The following is a 14,752-nucleotide window of genomic DNA, read 5'->3' as shown; positions in this document are numbered from 1 at the left end:
TTTAAATATGAATGTTGGAAAAAAGTGAACTGTAACATAATGAAATTTTTCCATGGGAGCAAAGCTGGCATGCCAAAAAAAATTCACAAAAATTGTAAAATTCCAATAGTCGATTTACAACACCCACTTTTTGAGGGACCGTATATTAAAGGTATTTGTATTCATAGATCTACTCTTGATGAAGCATGTGCTTTAACGGCCATATTGCAGTTAAATTTGTTTTCAGATCAAGTGATTTTAAATTAGCATACATTTTTGTTTTCTTTTAAAAAATGAGCTTTTTATTCCCATTCAGAGATATAAAATTTGATTGCAGGACAGACTGATTGTAGAAATGTTTAGTTAATTTTTACTTTTTAGTGACAGTTATCGTTTGCAAGTAAATGAAACAGAGATGCAAGGAAATCTTCACTATTTCTTACCATTCACTATAAGTTAAGTAATGCTAAAATAAGGGAATTAATTAATAATTATTATTTATATACTTAACAGTTTATCTTAAACTCATTCATAACTTTTTTAATTATATGAAGGATTTCCCAAATATCCGTAAAATGATTCCTTTAGAGTTACTAAATATTATCTTGCAAGTGTGTTTAGGAAAAATCATTGTTTTGAATCTCTAGTTTGAGAAATTTTGGCATAACTGCTGAATTCACTTGTATTTATTTGTCTCAATTTCATTATCCGTGCATAGCAGAAAGAATATCCATCACTATGTCATTCTTACAGTAACTCTTTATAACACTAATTTGTTTTTTTAACTTTCGATGAGTATCGAACATTTTTTCTTAATTTAAAATTTTGTTAATATAATATTTACAGATAAATCATTAAATATTTAACATTTGCTTTGGGCTTGAAATAATTGTTTAATTCTATGTATAAATCATGCTTGTAATATTGTTATTATAATAAAATATTCCTTTGAAACGTAAGTCTTCTAGTCGATTAACAATAGCGTTTCCACCAGAAAATAAAATTCCCTTCTTTTTATAAACGCCGATAATTTCATTAGCCTCAAGTATCTTTACTGTATTCGTTTCTGACCACGCAGAGATTAAAAGGGGGGGGGGAGAAAGAAAGAAATCTGATAAACAGCGTATTTCATTAGCCATAAATATTAAAATGATTGTTAATTTCATAGGATGGGGTCAACTAATAAGGCTGAATAATAAATTGATTTTAATAGTAATGGAAATACTTCAGTATCTAAATAAAACAAAAAATATTTATATTTTGAAAAATCATACTCATATTAAAAATGAATCTAAAAGTGTTGTTTATTCTTTCGAAATTTCTTTAAATAAAACTGCGAAAATTCTTTATTTTACTGTTTATTAACTGAGGTTTACCTACGTTCTCCGGAAGTGGCTCATTTTGATGGAATTTTCAAACAAAATCTCGGAACTAATGCGAAGTTTGGAATGAATTGACACACATATACGAGGGTTGGAACTTTAATAGTGGCGACTATTTATTTACATGGAATACAAAAGTGATTCATGTCGCCATGTTTTACAGTCCTTCAATATTGTCTCGAGCATTGTGTACAACCCGTTTCCAACGATGTGGAAGTCGCAGGACACCTTTTGTTCTGTTGATAATTCGAATGGAGCAGCCTACTGCCGCAAGAATCTTTGGAACAGTTTTGAAGCGAATATATTGTGGCTCACTGCATTTTCGAAGTCTGTTTTTGTGATTTTCACCGAATAAACGTCACCTGTGACACTGTGTTTTATGGTAATTTTTCATCTCCTTCATGCCTACTATCACCTCTCTGAATTTATATTTTGAATTTGACAACATCCTCTGCAAACATCGGTACCGATGTTGCAGCGATGTTTTCTGGTACACATTTTAGTTTTTCTTGAATATCTTAAAACCTCTTCAGTTTAATACTACATGCTTATATTAAATTAAAGAGTATGAAATTTCTTACATTTTCAAGCTTTTATTTTTCTTCAAGTTTTGATACTTTTGCAGATAAGGGTTATAAACTACTTTTTCGTTTTCAGTAATTTACGACTCTCTGGATCATCAAATCGGCATGTTACCTACATGAAAAATAACCTTTTAGAATGTACTTTCACCTAAAAGAAAATTCATAGTTCAAACATCATTTGCTATTATTAATTTTTTACAGTTTCTAACAATTTTTAGACTTCCTATATTTTTCACCTACTAAACGTCGTTTGGGAACTTATGTTGTATAGTAATTCTTAATCCTCTTGATGCCTACTATCACCTGCCTGAATTTGTTGGTAGAATTCGGTAACACGCAGTAGATTTATGCAATATGTTGAATTATTAAAACTTCTTTTCACCATTTGCCTATTTAAAGTTAGGAAATCCAATAGTCCTTGCATTAGGGCACAATAAAACATGATGGCTCATTTCCGATACTAATAACAACCTCGTTTCTTCATCTGTGTCATTCTCTCTGTTTAATCCAAATATCGAGCAAAATAAAAATAATTTGATTCTTGGTGCTCTGTGTCTCAGTACTAAATAGGAACAGAACTTCAATTTCTAGAAGACAGTTCTACAGCCGTTTGTACTTCTAATTTAACTTTGGCATGCTTCGTATTTTCCTTAAAATAGAAACCTTGCATAAATAAAGCTATCCTACCTTCATTTGCTACTTCGTTCTACAGGAACCGCATCAAAGTCTACAAGCGAGATTATTACTTTGCACCTTTCTTATCGATCGCTTAACCTTCTATTACTACTTTGCTGAACTCTTAAGGCTTCTTCGTTCAACCATGATTCAATTAGAGAAAACAATTTGCATGCGTATTTGTGTAGTAATGTAAAATTTCTTATCTAAATGCATTTAGAAACGGTTCACAGCTTTATTTGGGTTTTTTTTATGTTAAATGCTAAAATCAGTTTTAACGATTCACTTACGCATAATATTCGTTTAAGAGATCATCTCGAAATCATAAATAGTCAACTATTTTCCAGTAGTTTCTGTAGAATGGCGGAAAGATATCAGCTAATTACCGAGTTCTGAATTTGAGAATATTTGTTTGTTCTAAATACTAGGACATGGGCAGGTTTGTCAGTATCAGGTTCATAATCATTTTTTTTTTATTGTTCCCAAAGCTGTAGCCAGTTTTTGATTTCTGTGCCAAATTAACTCTAATTGTTGATGTGAACCAGTGTCAATAACGGAACTAGTGCGCACGATTTACATACTTTAAAATGTATGTGAATATTTGTCTGCTGAAACAGTTTCTTTTGTCAGTATAATCTTTTACTTCAGACGTTATCATTGAATTGTAAAAATTAGCCATTTTTCTCTTAAAGCAACTGAAAACTTACCAAACATTCCAAATCCTTTGATATCTTAACGATTATTTTTATTTTGTTACTTCATCGGATTCATTAAACAGTCGTGTAAATTCAGCATTTACCTTTATACTTATAAACTTCAAAAAAAAAAAAAAAAAACTGTTGTTATTACTTTAAAATATTAATTAATTCCTAATGGCAAAAATTTATCATAAAAAATCTTATTGTATTTTTAAATTAGCGGTTTCAAATCACAAGACGATCGCGGATCCCATGTCTCTGAAATCGTCATAAAATGGATTCTTTTTCTGTGATTGAAACAGCTGGGAATCAACAGCAAACATTTATCTTCTCTAAAAGACTGGACATAACAGATATTATACACAAAATCCTACATTTAAAAAAACGCTGAGCTTTTTTTTTCTTTCAAATCTTCTCAATTGAGTAAAGGGGGTGCGATGATTACTCTTTCATGTAAAGTGAAAGTTCACATTGTGTATTGAGGACCGTATTTCAAAAAAGGTGACCACTCCTGTACTAGATTCATAACTAATGAGGATAAACAACAAATAATGACTGCATACATATGTACAGAGAAATTATTGCATGTATATCATTTTCTTTTTATATTTTCTAATACTTTTATGGAATATTTAGATTTTATTGAAATTATATAATAAAGCATTGTTCGTTAATAATACATACCCTAATAGTGCAATTTTTTTCGAAAATATTCTCTTTTTGTATCTCATCTCGAATTTCATGGAGAATTTTAACTCACCTCAAATATTTTGACAGTTTTAAATAACTTTATCCCTAAAAATTACTTCACTACAATTTTTGTAGGTGGATGAAATGATGCAGACTCTCAAACTAGCATTTAGCAAAGCTCATCAAAATTATCAAAAACTCTTAGAAAAGAGTATTCCAGTGCCAAAAGTCTTCATTTGTGATTCTTGTCCTATGCATTGGTTCCATAAATTATGTTCGGATGTCGAAGGTCAGTATATTTCTTTATAGATCAATAATTAGTTTTTTTTTAATCAAATACAAAAACTTGTTTTTTTAAGTTAAAAAATTGTAGCACTAGATAAATGTTTTTTACTTAAACTTCACAATTCAAGTACAATGTTAAATAAGTACTTTAATCAAAACATTAATTTTTGGCCGTGGTTTATTTACAAGCCAAGTTACGGTCCAGATTAAACACTACCTTTTGGAAAAAAGTTTGTTACATTTAAAAATTAAATAATTTCATTTAATAATTCATTTTTTTATATATTTTTTGCATTGTGTTTTTTGCTCTATTATTGCTGAAGAGTATTTTAGCCAGTGTTCTAGTATCTCATTTTTGCATAGTTAATTTCCATTTCTTTTTTTAAAAAGATTTTTTGTCATGACACTTTACATTTGTATTAGAGTTAGACTTTCGTTTCTTTCTAATGCATTCTGGTTTCGAGATTTCTTCTCGATATTGATGATTAATTAAGGGTAGATACCAGGAGTAGTGTTATTCTCTCCGGTAGTGGGACATTGGCTGTTGGTGGATGAGTATGTTCTGCTCTATGGGGTGAGGGGTGTAACGGTTACTCTCTCAAATTTTCGTCAGACCTTTTTTCTCTGGTTGAATAGACCGTTACGGAAACTAGATACAAAAACAGTGATTGGGATATCTCTCGAGGAATTTTTTAAATTCTATGTAGCTTATTTTTCTGACTGTATACATATCAGATGAAATAATTACCCTCACTACTGACACATTTAACCATAAATAACGTAATTGAACTTCTCCTTATGAATGATAATCAAATTTATCCTTCTCGTGTGCTACTCAGATATGCGAATTTGCATTTATTGATTTTGAAGGATAAATATTTCCAGTTGTACTCCTTGTTCTATGCTATTTTTAAACTATTCAAAACTGATATTTAGTTGATTTTATAGACATTATATGTGTTGTTAGCCCTAATGTATTAACATTTACAAAAAAGAATGTAAAGCTTGTATGCGTGTAATTAAACGAAACTTGCATCAAAATCCAAACATGTTTCTTGGGATAGAAAAATTACAAACTGAATATTATATATTTAATTAGCCATGAATATTTCTGCTGTTTTACTTTTTAAAAAGCAAATTGTAAGGTATTTATTGCATTTTGATTTCTCAAGAGTGTTTCTGTGGCAATGCAAAAATTTTATTGGAAGATTAGATCTATCATTTTCCTATTTAAAGGTTTATCTCCGGAAGAAGCACATTTGATAATTTTGAGGAGACTTGGGTCTTTGTCCGACAATGATAAAGAAGACATTATAGTGAAGTTCCAGGTATATTTAAAATTTAACTATTGCATTCTGTATTTTCTGTTTTTCCCGCCTTAAACTAATAAAGTATAAATTGCTATTTATTTATTAGTTTATTGTATTTCAAGTAAGACTTGAAAATGCTCTAATATAATAAAGTTTTATTCTTTTTTCTGTTTTAACCATATAGTTGTTACATAAAATCACATAATTTCAAAAACAACTTGAATCCAGTATATCTTGTTATAAACCAGTTTATTCCAGCATATCTTGCATTTCTTTTTAGTGTAGTGTTATCCAAACGTGAAAAGTAAAATTTTACTTTTTAACAGCATATGCATTACACTTATTAAAAGCCTTTGTGACTTTGAAGTATATGGGAAATGAATTTGGAAGTCGTGAGAAATAGTCATTTTCTAAGTATTTACCTTTTATAATTTTGCATTTAATATTTTCTTTATTCATAATAATGCTTCTGCGTAGGTGCTTGATAATAATGAGATAAATATAATGGTGAGAGAATTTGTCCCAATATTTCACTGTTACGATTAAAACATTAATTCATTAAACATTAAAACATTCTTTCATATTTCCTTTATGGAAAATCTTTCTCACCACGTTTAAATGTATTAAGTACAAACTATCTGGATGGAAAATGACATCACTGCAATTTTTATTGAACCGTACATGAATATTTTTATCAAATTTCAGTGATTAGTTTGTGTAATTTTAAAATTATTTGCAATAAAAAAATTAAAAAAATCTCATGAATATATATTAATCATTTAAATAAATTTTCAAATTATTTTAGAATTAAGAAGGGGGAAGTCTGACTTCTAAAATAGAAAAAGGTTTCATGAACTAATGGTAGCAACGAGTTTCTTTTTTCTCTCTGGTATTGGCCTTATATCCAAAAGAATTTAATGATTGCACTTGTTAAAAACATGAATGGAATTGATGATTAATCAACGATGATAAATTTACCATAATAGCACATTCAAGTGAATTTTAACAACAATCCGTAGAAGATAAAGTATAATAAGATGGAAGCTTCTACTATTCACTACTTCACTTAGAAAAATTATTTATTTATATAAATTTCTAAAAATGCTGTAGATTGTACAAGGCGCATTTCATTATTAACATTTGAAATCCTAATTATTAGTGTGAATGAATTTTAATGTGAATTTCTTGAAGGATTTTTTACATTTTAAAGGAAGTTCAAAAACGATCTTTTACAAAATCATTTAAAGATTTCATTTTATTGCGATTTATTGAACATAAATGTAATTCACTACATTTAAAAATATAATTTGAACTTCTCCAAAAATCTCATTTCAAAAATTATGCTGCAGTAGTGTGGAACAAGTATATTAAGATTCTTGTGCATTAAATTTAAGCAAGGTTAGGTGATTGCAAGAAAATGACTGCTGTAAGTGTCTCAAAATGTAAATTTAATTGCTAATTTGATTCAGTTGTATCAAATTCTTAGCATTAATATTCATCGGAGGTTATAGGAAAATTTAAGATGAAGAGGAGAAATTTTGAAATTTGATTGAAACTGGAATTTTATGCAATGAATTTTGTTCTCACTAAGCGCTTATAAAACTTTTACGTTCTTTCGAGCTAATTAATGGATTTAAGAATTCTCTTTTGATCTTTGATGACAAATTATGTGGGCATATTTAAATAATGAAAGATTTGCAAATTAATAAAAAAAAATTAATTTTTTTATTTTGAATCAACTAAAATGAATTCGAAATATAAATTTTACTATCACTTTAATGGGAAATTCAAGGAGCTGGAGAAAAATTCGAATTACTGACAGTATGTGTTAAAAATATCCTACTTTGACAATTGTCATATTAAATACAATCTTATGAATAAATTCTAGGAATTCAAAAATACACGGGTAATTTTAAGGAATCTGGAGAATATTTTATTGATGATGCTTTTGTTTTCTGGCATAAAAGCAATAGCCATTATATTCATGTTGAAGAACTATATAGATGAAATGTGCATTTTTCAGGAAAAAACTGACTGTTTGTTTTCCATTTAAACATCTGTATATACAAACTTAAGTATTGAAATTTTTATTTCCTTTGAAATATTTGGACAAATGTGTTTACAAAATGCATTTTTTAAATGTAAATCATTGGAATCGATCATACTTTTTGTTCCCCAGGAAACTACTAACAATGGTGAACAAGAGCAAAATGAAATCCTGATGATGCTGTTAAGAGAACTTTGTGAACAAAAGCAACTAAAACATACTCATAATAACAGTGCACACTTGAATGGGAAAAACGTGCGTAATTTTTATATATTTTTATGATTTATTCATTGTATAAAATGATAAAAAAGGAAAAAAATATATTTAGAATTATTACTGTATAAGAAAATGCTATTTTAAAGTATTATTTTGCTTCAGTTTTAAACTTGAAATGGCTCTGAAATATGTACTTTTTTTCTATCGCGTACATTTAACTATATTAATTTTCCCATAAGATTAGTTTTAGTTTATTTATAAAGGAATTGTAATGTAATTTTTTTTTCCAAACTACTTTTATTAGAAGGTTGTAATGTTTTTTTAGTTTATTAATAAAGGAATTGTAATGTTGTAATTTTTTTTTTTTCAAAACTACTTTTATTAGAAGGTTGTATGCATACCACCTATTTAGTTAAAAAAATATTCTTAAATTAAAAGGAAATGTATTTCGAAAATCGTAAATAAATGATAAAACATCATTAAGGTTTAGCAATAAAATTGCAGAAGACTGCAAAAGTAAAAAGATGCTTCCAAAAGTTACATATAAAAAGTAATTTATAACTAATCTTTGAAAGATTTTTCGAAACAAAACTCTGTGTAGTCTTTAGTCTTTTTATAACTTCAAAAATTAATGTTAATTAATTAAAGATAACCAAATAAAATATGGAACTGCTGTCTTAAGTAGAACAAAATATATTAGTAGGATTTTTTTGTTGGTAACATTGCTTGCTGTTCTCTTATTCGTACTTTTGGACTACATTTCTTGTAGAAGGCACTTTTAGTATTTTTTACACGCCGCTGAAAACTAAATTAAATGTTTACAAACAATTGTGATGAAATTCATGTGTCTCAGATACTTAATTTCTTTTATTAAATCTGAAGCTCTTTTTATGCTTTAGAAGACTCAGATAATATGATTTAGATATATTTGGCAGAAAATTTGCACCCAAAAAATATTTAAATGAAAATTCTTCTGGGTTATCATTTTATGCAGTAATGTTTAATTTTGAAAAGGTAAAAATTAATCAAACATTTTTATGCAACATCATTAAAATCATTCATAAGATTTCAAGTATTTTTATGAATTGATTTACTTATATTTATAATATGATTTAAAATTTTTTTATTTAAAGAAATTAGATTTTTTTCACAAAATTTGTTTATTGAACTATTTTATAATTAGCATTTTGTCCTTTTACCTGTGAGCTGAAAGTTTTATTGACAGGCTCTCCATGTCAAGGAAAAAAGTTCTAAATTGGAAAGATTGGATTCTTTTCGCCAGAAAGCTAAGAAATCTTTATCGAGTTCCTTTGAAACATTTTTAAAGGTATGTATCGCTTCTGAAAAATATATTTGTATTTTCATAACTGCAATATAAGGTTCAAGTAATTTAAATAATAGATAATTCAAATAGATATGATCTTCATGAAATCATCAATAAAATTACGCCCGTTCATGAAATCTGTTTGCAACAAGCACCACTTCTCTTGATAAAACAATTCTGAAACAGATTTAAAATTATTTTGTATAGTGCATTTTAAGACCATCTGTATTATTGCTCTAAGTAACCCTTTTCTGTTCAAATAATTTATTCAAATGAAATGATTGCAGCTATTTTTTGCCCATCTTCTCACATGAGAAGTACTTATTTCCAAATTTTTTTTGCTTTGTATTGCCCTTATATTTTTTATAACCTTTTGAATTTTGATTTTTTTCTTTTTACTTTGGAATTGTTTGAAAGGGTTTTCTTAAAATGATTTTAAATTTTTACGGAACTATTATGGTGTACTTATTCTTTTTTTAAAAATTTTTTATTTTATTTTCTTATGAAATATAAAACTAAAAATAGACTCTTTTGCAACATTTTTTTTCACCATGTGTCTATTGTACCATAGACAAATTATTTTGCTTTTTTGACAGTGAAACATGCGAAATTGTATGAGTCCATTATCTAGTAACAAGAAAAAATTATGATAATATTAGGATGCTTTGAAATATCTAGTTTTTTATCAACATTTAGCAAACTGCAACTTTTTATCTTTATTTGCTCATTTAAAGTTCATTTTGACTTTTGGATCAGTCTGCATTTGTTGAGTTGTTATAATTATTGGAACTTATCGACTCTTAATTTTGCTGTAACTCTTATCTCAATTTTTATATTTTGAGTCATTTATTGATATAATTTCTTTTCTATATTTAATAATTCAGAAATATATTTCATTAGAAATGTATTGGTTTTAAATCCCCAAAGCATGACCCAAATAAATTTTTTTTATGAAATTTGGCAGTCTTTTCATACTAGGGGATAAATTTGTTAATATTGACCGAACAAGAACTGAAGCATTCAAAATTAGCCAAAGGAAGAGAAGTGGAAGAAATGTGCCTTCTATTTCTCAAAGTATTGTTGACATCTTCCGATAGAAAATGGGATTTGAGACTTCCTTATCAATGTATATACTGTTACGAATCTATAATAATGTTTCCCAGCACAATTGGTTCCATTTTAAGACACAACGTTTTACGGACAGATCTATTAGATGCTGATCGGATGGCGTATCAACGCCCTCCCCCCCCCCCGCTTGGCGTCAAACTTGGCGACCATTTGGTGACTTTAGCGTGAAAATGGACGTGCTAGCATCTTCAAAAATTTTGACAGTAGGTCCGTTAGGACGAGATTTAAAGTGATCTTTCGAGATCGTTCTCCGCTGTGTCTCAGGAGCTATAAAAGGCCGAGAAACTTCTGGAGGCAGTCATTTGAGTTCAGCTCTAGTTAACAGTTGAACGAGTTCTCTCCCTGAGCGGTTCGACCTGCTTATCATTGTTGTGTTGCTTGCGTTCTACTGTTTGCTAGAAGTTCTGTTTATTGCTTGTGCATGTCTTGGCTGTGTTTGGTCGTCTTGTTGTTTGGTGTGTATTCTTGTCATACGTCGTGACCATGTTAAAGGTCATCATTTGTTATTGAGGCCCGCTAACTATGTCACCATACACCCACTGCAGCGAATCCGTCGAGTTTAGAATATTTCATAAGAATTCTTCTGTTTTGTCCCACCCTGATAAAGAGGTGTCGTCCTCGTCGACTGACCGCGGTTCAAAATTACGAGGTCCGTCCCAAAATAGCCCTAGTATTGCTTCAAACGGGACGTTAATATAACCAAACCAAACCCACCCTGATGAGCTACTAGTCTTTCTAATATTTTTAACTTTACTCATCTTGATTAGAATTACTATTACTGTTATCTTCTAAAATTCATGAAAGGGCCTCATTTTGCGGCAAAATGCTGGCTTCATGTTTAGCTATTCGTTGAGTCGAGTTTTGATCGTACAAGCTCAGTCAGTCTGTAAAATCAAACGTCCACACCCAAGGTGAAACGAGAAAGCTTGGAGAATAAAGTACCTGCTCAATTGCCAAAATAAACTGAAATTTCATAGATGCTATTTATAATTTTCTCTGTGTATAAATTATTAACGTTGCTTTGTTTTGTAATAGTTTTGTGAGGATTCACTTTTATTTTTATCTATTAAATTTAGCTTACCAATCGAGAAGATTTAAAAGATTCATCTTCTGGTTTGGGAAACAGAGCTGCATCTGTAAGTAAATATAATTTGTTCACTTTATTGCTTTTGTAGATTTATGTTTAAAAACCATTCGTGCAACTTATTTAAACCTCCAAAAAAAAAAAAAAAAAGTGGAAGAGGGTGGGCAAAGAGTTTCAGTCATTATTATTATTTAAATTGTATAGTCAAGTGTATTTAGAGAAAGTAGTGTCTAATGTATTGTAAATAAGGATATTTTTTTCTTATCTTTACTGAAGTTTAATGTCTGGATTTTAAATGATTATTTGAGTATAATCATCGGAAATAATTTGAAAGGGGAAGCTTTAGTTTTTAAAATGCAAGCTTATTTTTATGCCAATCGAATTATATCTTATGTAACTTAGGTTCTTACAATCCTTCTCTTACTTTCCTTCACAATTTTAGTAGATAGATCTAGGTTGAAATAAAGTTTACTTCCTTTTTATTGTATTTTGTTTATTTTTTTAAGAGAGGAAGAAACAAACTGTTTTGCTGGACATTTTTAAGGAATTTTGTAGCAGAAAAGGAATAATTCCCTAATTTTTCTCTAAAAAGTTCATAAACTAATGCAACTTTGAGGTTTGTGACTGCTGTTGTGTCGGCCAGCTCATATGTCTTGTCTGTCTTGCTTTAGTTATAACATTAAATATTGGCATTTCTGAACATCTGTCTGATGTTTTGAGTTGCTCTGTTTCATTCTTATTATCTGGCCATGAAATTTTGACTTCGTTGCTGGCTACTAGATCACGATTCTGATTCTTGCTTTTACCAAAAATCTGTCATTTTATATAGATTATAAGCATTGCATTTAATGGTGTTTCAACTATTATGTTATTCTTTAAATGAAAATTAGGAAATGGCGATTCAACTATTTTGTTAATTATAAACTAAATGGTACCTATTAAACCTCTTGCAAATAATAATAAATTGTGAAATAATTTAATGAATGTAAGGTCATATTGGTTATCAAACTGAAATTGGAATCTGCAAGTTGTCTATAAATTAATATCGAATGTCATCATAAATAATTCTTTCATGAAATTCTGTATTTTTTGTGTGGAGAATATATTTCTATATAAATGAACACATTTGGACAAAAGAAAATTTCAAAACCCAATTTTCATTTTATTTTTTTATATACTAATTTCTATTATACAAATATTTTTAAAACGAATCAATTTTAAATAGATTAATTATCCGTTTCTCCGAAGCATCGTAGATATAAACTATTGGGTTGAAGATGTTATAGTTCTTTATTTAATGTCCATGCAGTTTTGTAGACACCACCGACGAACTACACAAAACAATATCGAGTTCACTCAAGATAATATTGGCCTTTATTGTGTTACATTTTTTCAATAAAAATTCAGTGATATTATAATTCTTTTATTTGAATCTTTTGTAGGTTAGTGAGCAACCATCAAAAGATTTGGATACAAGATCTTACCGAGAAGGTAGTTGTGACAGCAGTCGCTATCTTTCTGAGAGAACATCACCATTAAGTACTCGTCCACGAAGTTCTACCTTTACATCATCCCGTGAAGTGAAATCGCCATCTTCTAAAAAAATAAATAATAAACAAGATTCCTCTCAAAATAAAAGACCGATTATGAACATGTAAGTATTTTTTTAATGTGAAAAAGTTTAGTTAGGACTTTTCTTTAATTAAATTTTCTTATCGCTTTTCTATGTTTCAATGAAATTTAATTTCTGAAAACTGCTGAATACTTTTAATTTGTTTATAAGTTTTCTTAATATTTGAATAGTTTTTCTTATTGTCCTTGCAACAAAATTTTTTAGGAGATTATATGTTCAACATTAAAATTTTGCATTGTCTTTTTAAGCCTTCTGGTTTAAATGAAAATGATGAGCTTAATAATAATAAAATGAGCTTTAAATGTATACAATAACTCTTAATAATTTTTATACAGTTAGTCTTAATAATTTTTTAATGACTGGTTTATAAAATGGAATATTGGCAGAATGCCAATGTACACTGTAACCAAAAAAGAAACATTTAAAAGCTACTAGAAAATTTATCTTTCTCACCGTTTTTGTACTTATCTCAAAAATAAAATCAAAATTTACTTTTTTTTTTTTTTTTTTTTTTTTTGCAGGTTTATGAAAGCTAGTACTCCAATAAAAACACCATCAACCGGACAAACAGAATCTAAGGGATCATGGAGACAAGCAATTTTCCATCGTGTGCAGACTCCTAATCGGAGCCAAAATACTCGTGAGTAAATAACTTCAAAACAGATTTTAAAAAATGTTTTGATTTGTTTTGGATGATTAGATCTTTTTAAAAACTGCTATTATATAAAATTGATTTTTTATTATTAAGCTGATTGAAACTTTTCCATTCTCAATATCATCTCTTATTATGAATTTCTTTTTCTTTTTCTAAAGATTCTTTTAAATCAGATGAGGAGTAGTTCGAGTATAGACTCTATAGAGCCGCATCATCTCCTTTCCATCACTTTTTAAATATTATAATGAATTTATATCTACATAAGTAATATTTAAATCTGCCTTTACTAATATAATGCAGCTTTCATTCTGATGCAATCTAATTTAACTAAAAAACGTTTTTGAGATACTCTTTAGAAAAGAGAACATTTACCAACGCTATTTTTTCAAAGCATCATATTTTCACTTATTTAGATGCGTATGTTTTACTAATGAAAGCGGAGAAAGACCGGAAGTCCTCAACTAATTTTTCTTCTCCTGTTTCGGAATTATCCTATTACAACCTGTAAAAGAAATGCAATTTTTTTATATAGTAATGTCCATATTCATATTTAAAAACATAGTGCATATGCATAATGCAGTGGATTAATCGTAATTTTTTTGTATACATGTTTAGTGTTTCTTCGTAATCATTCCTCTACATCTAGACATTTTTCGTGAAATGTTGTCACTAAATTGGGCTGAATAATCTTGAAACAAGTTATCATTGCATGCATAGATTGATTTATTACTTCAATGAAATTTAAATTTTAAAGATACATGTATGTGAGTTTCCTAATTAGTATTTCGAAAATAAGAAATTCGGTATAAAATTATTTTATAAATTTGTTAGTTTTTAAAATAAATTACTTGCTGTTGAAATAAAATTGACCCCAGAAGCTTACACAATGACTAATGAAGAAAACTGGGAATGCATTCAGTTTCAATATAATAAAGAATAATTCATATTCTATATTAATTGATTTATAAAATTCACACCTAAAATATTAATTTATTTTGTGTTAGTTAAATTATATAACGAACTAAGCAATGACGCAAATTCATGATGATTCCTTAAATACAT

The 14,752-nt window shown here is 28.5% G+C and overlaps 1 protein-coding gene across 3 annotated transcripts in view; it reads left to right on the top strand.

Annotated features, from left to right (window-relative positions):
* LOC129958152 (TBC1 domain family member 4-like) overlaps positions 1-14,752 on the top strand; it is a 172,881-nt gene that overhangs the window by 61,314 nt on the left and 96,815 nt on the right. For all 3 annotated transcript variants that reach the window (XM_056070382.1, XM_056070384.1, XM_056070383.1), the window contains 7 exons: positions 4,144-4,297; positions 5,530-5,621; positions 7,783-7,905; positions 9,092-9,193; positions 11,395-11,454; positions 12,845-13,056; positions 13,557-13,675. In XM_056070382.1, coding sequence (XP_055926357.1) covers positions 4,144-4,297; positions 5,530-5,621; positions 7,783-7,905; positions 9,092-9,193; positions 11,395-11,454; positions 12,845-13,056; positions 13,557-13,675 — 862 coding nt within the window. The remainder of the gene's footprint in view (positions 1-4,143; positions 4,298-5,529; positions 5,622-7,782; positions 7,906-9,091; positions 9,194-11,394; positions 11,455-12,844; positions 13,057-13,556; positions 13,676-14,752) is intronic.

The sequence above is a fragment of the Argiope bruennichi genome, chromosome X1 (genome assembly GCF_947563725.1).
Source record: "Argiope bruennichi chromosome X1, qqArgBrue1.1, whole genome shotgun sequence".
NCBI classification, from domain to species: domain Eukaryota; kingdom Metazoa; phylum Arthropoda; class Arachnida; order Araneae; family Araneidae; genus Argiope; species Argiope bruennichi.
This window is presented reverse-complemented; position numbering and strand designations above follow the sequence as displayed.